The sequence below is a fragment of the Apodemus sylvaticus genome, chromosome 21 (assembly GCF_947179515.1).
Source record: "Apodemus sylvaticus chromosome 21, mApoSyl1.1, whole genome shotgun sequence".
NCBI classification, from domain to species: Eukaryota; Metazoa; Chordata; class Mammalia; order Rodentia; family Muridae; genus Apodemus; species Apodemus sylvaticus.
Genome location: NC_067492.1, coordinates 762286 through 775318, shown reverse-complemented (window position 1 = coordinate 775318; position 13033 = coordinate 762286). Strand labels below are relative to the sequence as shown.

General features: G+C 39.8%; 1 protein-coding gene across 1 annotated transcript in view; it reads left to right on the top strand.

The window, feature by feature from the left end:
- Nrp1 (neuropilin 1) overlaps positions 1-3732 on the top strand; it is a 151070-nt gene extending 147338 nt beyond the window's left edge. Inside the window, exon 17 of the mRNA XM_052167390.1 lies at positions 869-3732. Within this exon, the coding sequence (XP_052023350.1) occupies positions 869-1158 (290 nt within the window). The 3' untranslated portion in view covers positions 1159-3732. The remainder of the gene's footprint in view (positions 1-868) is intronic.
- The last annotated feature ends 9301 nt before the right edge of the window (positions 3733-13033 follow it).

Sequence of the window (13033 nt, the reverse complement as noted above, 5' to 3'; positions counted from 1 at the left end):
TTCCCGTTTAGGGACTCGCATCTCATATTTTTAGTTTTGCTGATTGGAATCTCAGTTGATCAGAGCGCCATTAAGTAAACACCACACAAGCTGCCCATTAGCATTTCAGTCCTGCTCCTAGTACCAGGTAATTAGGCTCAAAGCTCCCATGCTAATAACTTCTCATGTTCCACTCTAAAGCAAACACATCCCCAGTGACTCCTTTGCAGAGCAGCATGACAGGCTCCAGCAACACTACCAGGGCAGTGAACACACTGATTATTAAATGTCTTCTATTTGGCACAACACAAACACTGTTTCTCAGTCCATGCCACAGTCCTTTCTGCATGACAGGAGTAGGTAGTGACTTACTCAGAAAAAAAGTCTCCCTTTCAGTATTACTTGAGTTTGAGGGATGGTCACAGTTTTATGTGTATAAATCCATGGGAATACTAGGAACAGCATCCCATAATGGCACTGTCCTGAGACTGCTTGTGGGGCTGGGGGTGCGGGGTCAGGAGAATGTTTTAATCTACCTGTCAAACACACTAGATAACTATGTGACAGAAATTTGACAAAACTTTATGCCTGCACATCTGAGGCTGGAGCTCAGCTGGTAAAACTATTGCCTAGCAAGCTTTTGAGGCCTTGTCTCATCAATGACTAATTGGATAAGAGCTATAAACACATCTGTCGGTCTAGAGTGATTTAGACTAGGTAATGAATTTAGTGTCCATCTCTAAATTCCAACACCCTCACCTCTCACCCCTCCAGACCCCATGAACTGGAACATACAATGCCTCCTAGACCCTTCCCTTTATTCCTGATTTTCTGTGTACTTGCTTGTAGCTTCTCAGTGATCATGAGCCAATATTGTCTCCTTCCTTAGGGAGTACTCCAGGATATGAAGGAGAAGGGGAAGGTGACAAGAACATCTCCAGGAAGCCAGGCAATGTGCTTAAGACCCTGGATCCCATCCTGATCACCATCATAGCCATGAGTGCTCTGGGAGTGCTCTTGGGTGCAGTCTGTGGAGTTGTGCTGTATTGTGCCTGTTGGCACAATGGGATGTCAGAAAGGAACCTATCTGCCCTGGAGAACTATAACTTTGAACTTGTGGATGGTGTAAAGTTGAAAAAAGATAAACTGAACCCACAGAGCAATTACTCAGAGGCGTGAAAGCACGGAGCTGGAGGGAACAAGGGAGGAGCGCAGCAGGAGAACAGTGGAGGTGCAGGGACTCTGTTACTCTGCTTTCACTGTAAGCTGGGAAGGGCGGGGACTCTGTTACTCCGCTTTTACTGTAAGCTCGGTCGGGCATCCATGATGCCATGTCAGGCTTTTCTCAGGAGCTTCAATGAGCATCACCTACAGACACAAGCAGGTGACTGCGGTAACAACAGGAATCATGTACAGCCTGCTTTCTTCTTGGTTTCGTTTGGGTAATCAGAAGCCAGTTGAGACCAAGTGTGACTGACTTCATGGTTCATCCTACTTGCCCCCTTTTCCCCCTATTTCTCCTTACCCTGTGGTGGATTCTTCTCGGAAACTGCAAAATCCAAGATGCTGGCACTAGGCTTTGTTCAGTGGGCCCTTTTGATGGACATGTGACCTGTAGCCCAGTGCCTAGAGCATATTAGCATAACCACATTTCAGGGGACATCAACGTCCACCTTTGCATCGCTACCTGAAGCGAGCACAGAAAAAAAGAAAAAAGAAAAGGAATTAGACTATTTTGTTTGCAAAGTACTGTGGCCTCAGTACCCATATAGCGTGTCAGCTCTGTTTACCAAGCAATACCGACAGATTTTCTTGATGTTTTCCAGTGTTGTACTGAATCTCGTGTTTGTGACCTCCATTCAGAATACCATACCCTGCAGCCACCAAACTGCTAGCACCTGGGTGTCCCGCTGATGACCACCACAAAAGTCTTCGGCACTGGCTAGTCTTCGTCCTCTCAAGTGCCTTTTTGTTTGTACTGGTTCCTTGTGTCCCGTGGATGACCCACTCTGTTTCTGGTGAAAACCCTTCTCTTCAATCAGACCTGGTGGCCCACTGACTAAAAAGAAAGTATATTTTAGTGTGCTATGCCAACCCCGGGAAGGCAAGGGCTCTGAAGACCTGGCAATGTGGCTTAATCATTCTGCTTTTTTCTGAAGTTCAATGTCAATGTCTCTTGACCCTTTGTATAAAGCTGCAATGTTCTCTCTTGTTGTTCTTTCCTATGGGATGTATTTTCAAATACAAACTCTTGGTTCTTTCTTTCCTTCTTCTGTCCTTTTCCTCTGGAAATCGAAGCATTTGCCACTGTCCAGAATGAATCTTGCAGCTTTAACCTGCTGGCAATGGCGAACAATTTTACTAGACTTTATGTTTTAAGATAATTAAATAAGAGGAATTCATAACTTTGTCCTCCAGAGTCTAACTTTGGGTTTCTTGTTAACTGGTTAAAGTAACAGTATCTTTTTTCCTTAAGCCATGTGCTCATACATCCTGATTAGATTGATGTTTGACATGAATGTTTGCATCTAACGGAAATCATAAGTTGAAAGAGAAAAGAATACCAACTGACTTTCAGATGAGACCCACAGGAAACACTGAATAAAATCCCCAAGTCTAAAAGGACGTGAAAACTTTACATCCAAATATGCAAAATGAGCCCTGAAAACCTTCTTGTTTTGTTATTGGGTCAGAGGAGGATAATGAAAAGAATAGCTCATTTAAGGAATAAACAATAATCCTGATGCCTGAGGCAAAACTATTTTAAGAACAGTCAGAAGGGGTACATAAAATCAAAACAAATGTTGAGAGCAATCCATTCAGCAGAAACCCTGAAAAAATAAATTTTAATGAATGCTTCTCGAAACTTCCAATGGCTCATAAAGAAAAAAGCCTACCTTATGACTGGCAAGACGTTTGCCTCAACAGCACAAAGAGGTAAATATCTTAACCCAAAGCAGCCCCCAACTGGCAGATTTCTGTCTTGATGGGCTGCCTGTAAGAAACCCAGCTCTTTTCCTTCTTTGTGTGGCTGTAGGTCTCATTCATTTATATTTCTTAGAGATCACATTTGCTTCCTGGACAAATGGTTTTTGTTCATCCTGGTTTAATGGAATTGAGAATGTCTTTTTTCCAGGAAAGTATTGATCACTAAAATAAAGAATACGTTTTTTATTCCCAGAGGCATCAATTCACTTGTTATAATCATACTGCGGGGCAGGGGAGCATTAAGTAAGACTTTGTTTCTAAGATGACAAACTTGACCATTGTCCTCAGCCAAGGAAAAATGATACTGCAACTTTAAATTTTAAAGTACCTTGCACTGATAAATATATTTAAAAGTTATATGTTTATAAAGTTATTAATTTGTAAAGGCAGTGTTACAAAATGTTCAGTTTATATTGTTTTAGATTGTTTCGTAATTTTTAAAGGTGTAAAATAACATATTTTTTCTTTATTGAAATCTATAAGACTTTCCGTAGTAAGATGTCTCATTTTCTGGTATATTATTGCTTCATGTTTTGTACCCTCATAAAATTTTGTGCAAATTTTTTTTACAGAAATTTTTATTTTCTATGATGATATGTATGACACTTGTAAATTGTTTCAAAATGAACAGCGAAGCCTTAACTTGAAATGACATTTGTATTCTCTGAGTAGCATAAAAACCACCTAGAATGAACTGTAACTTAAGCTCGAAACTACACATTCCAAAGAAGCAGTTGAATTAAACGTTTTCATAAAAATCCCAAACCTGATGGCTATTATTCCATTAACTCTGTTCTTATTAAAGATGTTGGGGTCATCCCACTTTCTAGTACCTTCTAAGATTTAAGTTATCATTTTCTAAATAATCTTACAGTAAGCAGAGAGCAAGGAGACCCTTTCCAACAGTAGGAATCTGAAACCAGGACTTCAGAGCTGAGAGAGGCAGAGTTGGCCTCCAAGTGGACATTTTTTCCATCCAAATTATATCAGTTTTTATATCCACGTGGTGAAGTTGATTTTATGATATTAACAGATTACTTCTGGTAAGCTTTGCTTCTGTAAGAAGCAGGTAGGAAGTGTGTACATTTATATACTAATTATATATTAAATTTAGAGAAAGAAGAAAACTGAGCATTGTGTTACAACTGCCTATTTGGTAAGCCTTAGGGAACTAAAGTGCCTATTCCTTTGGAGAGCAAAACAATAGAAAGAAGAATGACATGACACCTCTTCTCCCCCCAAAAGGACAAAAAGTATTGGGCCAAAACATGTTAAATAGTTGCTTTAGAAAGCTTGTCACAACAAACTAGCAGAACTCCCCTACCCCCCAAATCTAATGGCAGGAAACCTCAGGCCAAAGAGCTCTGGAACCTGGGGTGGTACCATACTGCTTGGGGCAGTGAATCATGTTTTCTCAACGTCCTGCTTTCCTGGATACTGAAACTATATCCCAGGACTTAACCAAGAGTACAGAAAATTTCCTACCGTGTGTGTTTTCAGATCTTTGCCTAGAAAGTAGACAAAACCAGGTACTCACTTTACTGAAATTAAATTCTACTGACAGTCAAGGACATTTCCAGAAAACATGATGCATGCAAACAAGCTGTTTATCAGAATTAATCTAGATATATTTTACTTATTTTACTTTTTTGTTGTTTGGTTGTTTTGTTTTGTTTTGTTTTTTGTTTTGTTTTTTTTGAGGTAGGGGCTCATGTAGACCAGGCTAGCCTCATACTCACTATGCAGCCTTGAATTTCTGATACGCCTGCTTTCACCTTAGAGGTGATGAGAGATGTATGCCAAGTTTACGCAGTGTTAAAGATGGAACATGGGGTTTCATGCATTCTAAGTAAGCATGCTGCCAACCTAGTCTTGGCCCCAGCTCCAGTCCCCTAGACATAGTTCTATGCAAGGACCATGGGGCTTACTGTCTATTATTTCTTTTGAGGCTTTAAACATGGAAGCTTCTCACTCTTTTCTTCTTCCCGGTTGGCAGTTTGACTAAATATGTTTTTTGTTTAATAAATCATTATATAATATTTTCCAATTTTGTGAGTTAAAACATCATGAAACATTTAATTTAAACATGAAAATTATTTACTGTCCTGGTTCCCATGTGTCTTGATAACTTATTGCCACTGAGGCTGAACAAAGTATCTGTGCAAATCAAAGACGTTGCCTAGTGTTTGCAGTTTGTAATTCTGCTTCCCAGTCCAAATTATAAGGCTCTGTAGTTCATTGAAGAGCAGTTCTGCCAAAAATGAGATTTTTTCCTCCTAAAGTATATGTACTTAGGAATCTTAAGCAACTCAGAAACTGAGACACCTGAGTGAGAGTCAAACTTGGCATTGAGGCATGTGTGCCCAAGAAGCTTCTTACCACCCAGTGACACATGAAAACATCAAACCAACAGCCTCAATGGAGGAGGGAGGGTCAGCTCATGCAGGGAAGGAGTGAAGGTTTCCTTTTATTGAGAACACTAGCCTTTTTTTTTTCTTTTTTTGGCAAGGTCTCATGTATCCCTGACTGGCTTTGAACTAGCTATGTAAACAAGAATGACACTAAACAATCTAATCTTTTTACCTTCCTAGTGCTCCAAGTCCCAGTCTTGGCAGTGTCTATTTTAATATACAACATTACAATATCAAGTTTTAATAACCTCATTATTTACTCTTACAAAAGAGAACCCCAAGTTTCAGAGGGGCATAGGGTACATCTAGTATGCATTTGGTCTTACTTCCCTCTATGACACCTGTCACTTTTTTTCAGAGCATTGTCTGCCAGGGCCTCCAGAAATGGCCCTGCTACTAACAGCTGATGTGGGAGATGAGAGCTGTCACTTGGATTTTATTTTTGATGGCAGATAATAATTGTACATATTTTGGGGACATGTGATATTTGAATATACACGTACATTTTGTAATGATCCAGGCAGGGTTAACAAGATGTTTGATGACCTTTATCCACCTGTGTTAATCTGTCACCATACTCAGCCATTTGTCTTGGCATTTCATCTTCTGGTCACTTGTAAACCTTCAAAACTAAGGGAAGGCATCACTACAGGGCTTGTTACCATTTCAAACTGAGCACAAAGCAACCTAGACATTAAGCAAGTTCAAAACCTCACTCAAAGCTGAACATCATAGCTCACACTTGTAATCCCAACTCTTGAGAGGGGAATCTGAATATATAGTGAGTTCAAGGCCAGGAGAGGCTACATGAGACCCTGCCTAAATGAATAAATATAAAACAAATAAAATTTCACTCAGGTGAGCTTTGTGGCTATTGTACCCTCATAACTTACGAGGGTCCTAAATGGGGCTATTTCAAGAATAAGAGCCACTGGTACAATATGCTGCTGGCTTAAAGATTTTGAAGCATTGTAGAAGTATAGAAAATACTGGCACTCTTCAGAGCTTGTCCAGCAAAGTGAGGAAACTGAGCTCTGAAAAGCCAGTGCCTCCAGTCAATGTATAGATCACTCATAGCAACTAAATTCTGATGACGTTAAAGACTGGTCTCTGCTTAACATTTCCTTTGTGATTTTTAATTTTGTTGAGGGTCTTTCTTGGTTAGATAGAAGCACCCAAAAGTGTTTGTTTGTTTGTTTGTTTGTTTGTTCCATAAAAAGAGGGTCTCTAGCCAGGCTTGGTGGTACTCACTTATAATTCCAATAAGTGAGGTAGAGGTAAGAGGATCCAGACTTCAAGGTTATCCTTGGCTACAAACAAGTTCAAGGTCAACCCAGGATACAAGGGACTATGTTCCAAAAGTTAAAAATAAGTTCTCAGATCCACATGGTAAAGATACCTGAATGGAGTTCTCCACAAGGAAATGGTCCCTAAAATGATGGGTAAAACAGCCAGTACCTCATTTCCTCTAGGTTGGGAACAAACTCATACTGCCTTCTGGCAGCTTCAACAAGAAAATGAATCACCAGGATAGACAGCAGCTTCCCACTCCTTATGCCCCTTCCAGTGGCTTGGCATCTATGCCCCTCATTTGGACCAGAGCCAACCACACTCCTTTTCTTGAGGCCCTGTTACCACATCAGAGGTGTAAACTGCAGGGCTGATAATCATGAAGAAATCCTGCTGGGAAACCAACATCCCCTATGCTAGTCATCAGTGCTCCAATCTTGACAACTTGAGAACTTTCTCATTGTTGACTAAATTATGTCTTAATGTCATTGGCATGATTTATTTGAAGCCGACTCAATCTCTCTCCTCAGATCTCTTGGAATTCTGCCATGATTCAAGCCCTACAGCTAAATGGAAGTTACTTTTGGGGTCTTAAATATAACTTTGTTTTATTCAACTCTCAATTTTATCTATATCTAAACCACTTAAGTGCTAGGGGTGTAGTTCAGTTGACACATTGTTTCTCTAATACACAAGACACTGCAATTCAATCCTGAGAACTGAATAATAAAGATGTGGTGGCGTACCCCTATAATCCCAGCACTCAAGATATAGAAATTGGAGAATCAGAAGTTCAAGGTCACCTCATCTACACAGAGAGCCCAAACACAGTCTAGAATAAATGAAACATCTTGTCTCAAAACCTTGTGTCAGCAGCCCACAGAATCACCTAAGCAGGGCTCACAGGATCAGAGACTAAAACAGCAACCACAGATCTTGTATGTGACCTCTGCCTATACGTCATGGTTGTGTAGCTGGGTGTTCTGGTGGGAGTCTAAAAGTGGGTGAAGTGGGATATCTCTGACTCTTTTGGCTGCTTTTGGAACTCTTTTTCCTCCAAGTGGGTTATCTCACTCAGCCTTGATATGAGGATTTATGCCCATAAATAAGACAAGATCTTATTGTATCTTGTCAGGCCATGTTCAGTTGATATTACTGGGAGGTCTGGATCACACAGGAGGAATGGATGGGGGGGGGAGCAACTGGTAGGGATGGAAAGAGGGGAAACTGCACACAGGATGTGATGTATTAGAGAAGAATAAATAAACAAAAGCAAACTCCTTGTGTGGGGAATCTTTATCACCAATACTTCAGTGTTCAGAAGTGGGATCTTGAGAAGTGATTGGATCAGGAAGTCTTTGACCCCATGAACATCTGTTTTTTGGATTTGAAGTCTGAGTTCGTAAGAAGTAGGACCTAGTTGAAGGAAGTGTGTCACTGACTCTGTCCTTGAAGGCTACATTTTGTCCCTGGGTCCCATTCTCTCTCTCTCTCTCTCTCTCTCTCTCTCTCTCTCTCTCTCTCTCTCTCTCTCTCTCTCTCTCTCTCCCTCTCTCTCTCTCTCCCCTGACCAGCTCAGTTCTGCCATATGCTCTCTGCCCTGATGCTCTGCCTATCTAGCAGTCCCACAGTAATGGCATCAAATGACTATTAACTGAATACAGTGAGTCAAAATAGTGTCCTTATAAGTTGATTATTTCAGGTACATTGCCAGAGTAACAGAATGCTAATCTGATACTATTTGAATGCCAATCTGAGACAGGTTAAAAAGTACACACCTATCATCCTGTACTGGGCCATACCAAGCACAATGCAGATATTGTATGACATTGCTGCCATACATGTTTATAATGTGTACATAAAACAACTAAATTTGATCTTATACTTTGGCCTCATCTTCAAGGTATCTATTAGCCAGATCTTTTCATTAGCAAACACTTGATATGATCATCTTAAAAACAGAAATGTTCTGATGTGGCCCACAACTTCAGAGATTTCAAACAATGGCAACTTTGCCCTATTGCTTGTGGCCTGAAGAAGTACAGAACATGGTAGTAAGAGCATGTGGCAGTAGATCTCTGTCCTCCAAGAGCTGGCTAGTAAGATCAGTGTCCCCACATCCTCTTCAAGAACAAGTCCTTGGAAACTTTAAGATGGCTCAGTTGGTAAGATGCTTGCTGTGCAAAACTGAAGACTTGAGTTCAAGTCCCAGGACATACAGAAAAAAGCTGTGTGTGGTTGTGTGTACTAGTAATTTCAGCATTAGGAAGGTAGAAAGAAGAAGGTCCCTGTTCCTTGATAGTCAACTAGTCTGATCTGCAAATTTCAGACAATTAAGAGACTATGTCTCAAAAAAATAAAGTAGATGCAGCCTGCAGAACAATAGCTTAGGCTGGCCTGTGAACTCAACATGAATATATACATTAATGTGCATGAGGGAAGGGACACATATTGGGGGTTCCTTACTGACCACATCGTACCCAGAGTTAAATACATCAAAAAGAGAACTTCATCCTTCACTCTGGAGAGGTAGGAAGGTACTGGAACAACAGTAGTGATGGAAGGAGGCAGGTTCTAAGAAGCATTCTTACTTGGAAGAATCAATTAGAAGTCCAGTTTGAGTTCAATTTCTCCTATCCCAGGAATGAGCTGCATCTCACCATTAGAGAGGAACTTGAGTGAAGCCATATTTTCCCACTTCTTAAAATAGAATTCCCAAATGTCACCTGAAAACATGACTACCTAAAACACTAAGTATGTTTCTCAACACGCTCGCATACATATGCATATGTGCGCTTGCATAAACAGACCCTTCAGATGGGTCTGCATCACTACGTTCTAGGCTTTTGACAAGGTTATATTTGAAACATAGGGTTCTGGAGATTGCAACTGTTTATGAGAGACTATGTCTCAAAAACCCAAGAGGATGGTGCCTGAAAACACCAGCTGAAATTGGCCTCTGTCATACTGTCTCCACTTTTCCATTTGTTCTGATAGGTGTGGCTATGAAATCAGGGCTGAGAATAGTGTAGTGCTGAGAAAGCTGGATTGATCCTTAGATAAGAACATGGGAACCTCAACGCTGCAAAGCAACCAACAGGTTGGAGCTCCCACAGGATTGTAACCACCGAAACACACCATTCATGTTCAAACAATTAGCCAGGAAAAAAGATAAACTTCTGTGCCATCTAAATCACTGTTATTGTGTCTCTGGACCCAACTCAAAATCACATCTGATACTTAGATGGCTACCAAATGAAAGGCCTTCTATAAATCTTGGAAGCGAGAACTGAGCCCAGGCAATCTAACAAAAGCTTCCCACCACTGATGAAGTTGCGCTTCCTGCCTTTCTTATTTCCTCTCACATTAACTGAAATGAGTGGGAAGAGGGTGAAAAATAGGCCCCTGTATGTTCAGGCAGAAGACATCAGCAAACACAGAGACAAAAAAAAAAAAAAAAAAAACCATAGTCAAGAAGAAGGCATAGGGCTGAAGAGAGGGCTCGATCATGCCCTTAAGCAACATGCTTTAGCGCTTGTTGCTTGTGGTGGTTTGATTAAAAATGACCCCCATAGGCTCATATATTTGAATGCTTAGCCAATGAGGAGTGGCACTATTTGAGAAGTAGGCATGTGCTGGGCAGTGATGCCACACACTTTTAATCCCAGCACTTGGGAGGCAGAGGCAGAGGCAGGTGGATTTCTGAGTCCGAGGCCAGCCTGGTCTACAGAGTGAATTCCAGGACAGCCAGGACTACATAGAGAAACCCTGTCTTGAAAAAACAAAAGAGAGAGAGAGAGAAGTAGGTGTGTACTTGTTGAAGGAAGTGTATCACTGAGGATGGACCTTGAGGTTTCAAAGCCCCCTATCATGGGCTTTTTGCACCAGGTCCAGTGTCTCTCTCTGCCTTCGGATCAGAATGTAACTCTCAGCTACTTCTCCTGCACCATATCTGCCTCTGTACTGGCATGCTCCCCAACACAATGATAATGAACTAAACCTCTGAAACTGTAAGCATGCCCCCAGTTAAATGCTTAAAAGAGTTGCCTTGGTCATGGTGTCCTTTCACAGCAATAGAACACTGATCAAAACACTGCTCTTCTAGAACACCCTGGTAAACCCACAGCCACCAGTAATTCCAGGGATCCAATTTCCTTTTCTGAACTCCTCCAACACCAGGCACGTACATGGCGCACATGCAGACATGCAGGCAAAGCATTCATACATAAAATAAGTAACAAATAAATCTTTTATATAAAGAACACATAAATCAAGACACACATGAGAAACAAAAACTTAAAATTAGACAACAAAATAACAGGATATGATAAAAATAGTTTTACAGGCTTGAGATAAATTTAAAGGACAGACTAGCATTATTACAAGTTTAACAACTTAAGAACAAGCAAAATAGTGCTGAAAATAGAATTGTTGATAAAAAAGGGAATTGGTACGAGATAGTTGTTATAGCTGCAGACTAAAAAAAAAAAAATAGAGAAGTGGGGGTGTAGCTCTATTGGAAGAGCACTGGGTGTGATCACTAGAACCCCATAAACTGAGTGAGGTAATGAAACGTCTATAATCCCAGCGCTTGAGAAGTAAGAGCAGCATGATCAAGAGTTCAAAGTTATCTTCAAGTTCAAGGCCAGCATGGGATACATGAGGCCTTGTCTCAAAAGAATTAGATTGAGTTCTTGGTGCCATTCTTAAATGTAAGCTGCATATTTAGCAGTAGATGACCAACAGAAAATGAACTTAATAGTGTCTTTGGAGGTCCCCTATCTCATAATGTTGTGACAGAGTATTTTTTTAAACTTCATTTTATTTAATTTTATTTATATATTTTTCTCTCTTTTTACCCTTCATATCTTCTGGGAATGTATTATGGCTTTCAATTAAGTGTTTCATGGGATCCCTGAGTATGTGAAAAAGTGGGTCTCTGTGTCTATATCTGTTTATGCCTTTTCTTGGGTTCCTTTCTTTCTGTTTGTTTGTTTGTCCTATATTACTGTGTTATTTTGTTTTAGATAATTATATTATATTTTATTATTATCCACTGACAAGTTGCCCTTGCTCCTTCAGCAAAAAGCTAAAAATAAAGACATAAAGATGGAAAGGGACAGTTCGGGAGAGGAAGAGAATCCAAAGGAGTGAGGTGAAGAAGAGACAAGGTAATGGGGAGTAAATATGATTAAGATACATTATCTATGCACATAACATATCACAATGAAACCAATTATTATGTGCAATTCATACATGCTAATAAAGTCATGAAAATATCACTTTTAAAAGTTCAATGTCTCTTTTGTTTTACTTCATTTTTTCTTACAGCCTTTATGTGAAATTAAACTTAACAGTTTTCAATTAAATTTGCATCTATAATCCTGATTGTGTAAACTGGCATCTACCCATCCACCAATCAACCTGTATTACATCTTTACTACTATAATAGTAGAAATATTGATGAGCCTTTTTAGTTTATTTTCCTTTCCTTTATATTTACAGTAAAACAAGAAAGAAACACTCTGGCTGATGGGAAAGAAACTGTCCCAAGATGATTGATCCAGTAGTTTTGTTTATTTTATTCTTGATTTTCCCTTTCCCCTCATTTTAAGCAGCCAAGCAGTTTTGCATTTCCTTGCCTCCAGCATTTGCTAGATGACAGGAGCTGAAGTTAACTCCATAAAAGCATAAATCCATTGAAAAAAATCAATGTTAAGTATCTTATAGTGAGTGAGTGAGAAGAAGAGATAGGTTTGTAGGGCAAAGAATGATGAAATTAAAGATTCTATCAGTCAGGCCCCACTCTGAAGAGCCCCCAAGTCAGGAACTTAAAATGGGGACACCTATTGTTCAGGGTTTCAAATTGGGGAATTTGAAAACAAAAGTTCAATGAATATTTATTCCTTTCTAAGTAAGTTGATTTTCCTTTGTAAACATTTTAAAAGCATTTTTGTATCTGCTTTTCCTTGGAAACAGTTTTATTACAAGGAGGTTTGCTCATTAACTGATCACTGGCAGGTGTGTTCCATCTCAGTATCCTGGTCCTACATGTGACCACAGATGTATAGTATGGCTTCCAAGGAACAGGACATTGGATCAAAGAAGGAGTAGGCCAGGAGAATGTCAGAGGAAAGAAATCCAGATCTTGGAGAAAGTATCTAGAAAAGAAAAACTTTCTAAAGGGAAATCACCTATATTCATTTCTGAAATAGTTCCCATTAGAAAATGGAGTTTTTAGTGTGAGTTCCAGGGTGGCCAAGGCTACACAGAGAAGCCCTATCTTGAAAAACCAAGAAGAAAAGAAAAGAAAAGAAAAAAAAAAGAAAAGAAAAGAAAAGAAAAGAAAAGAAAGAAAAGAAAGA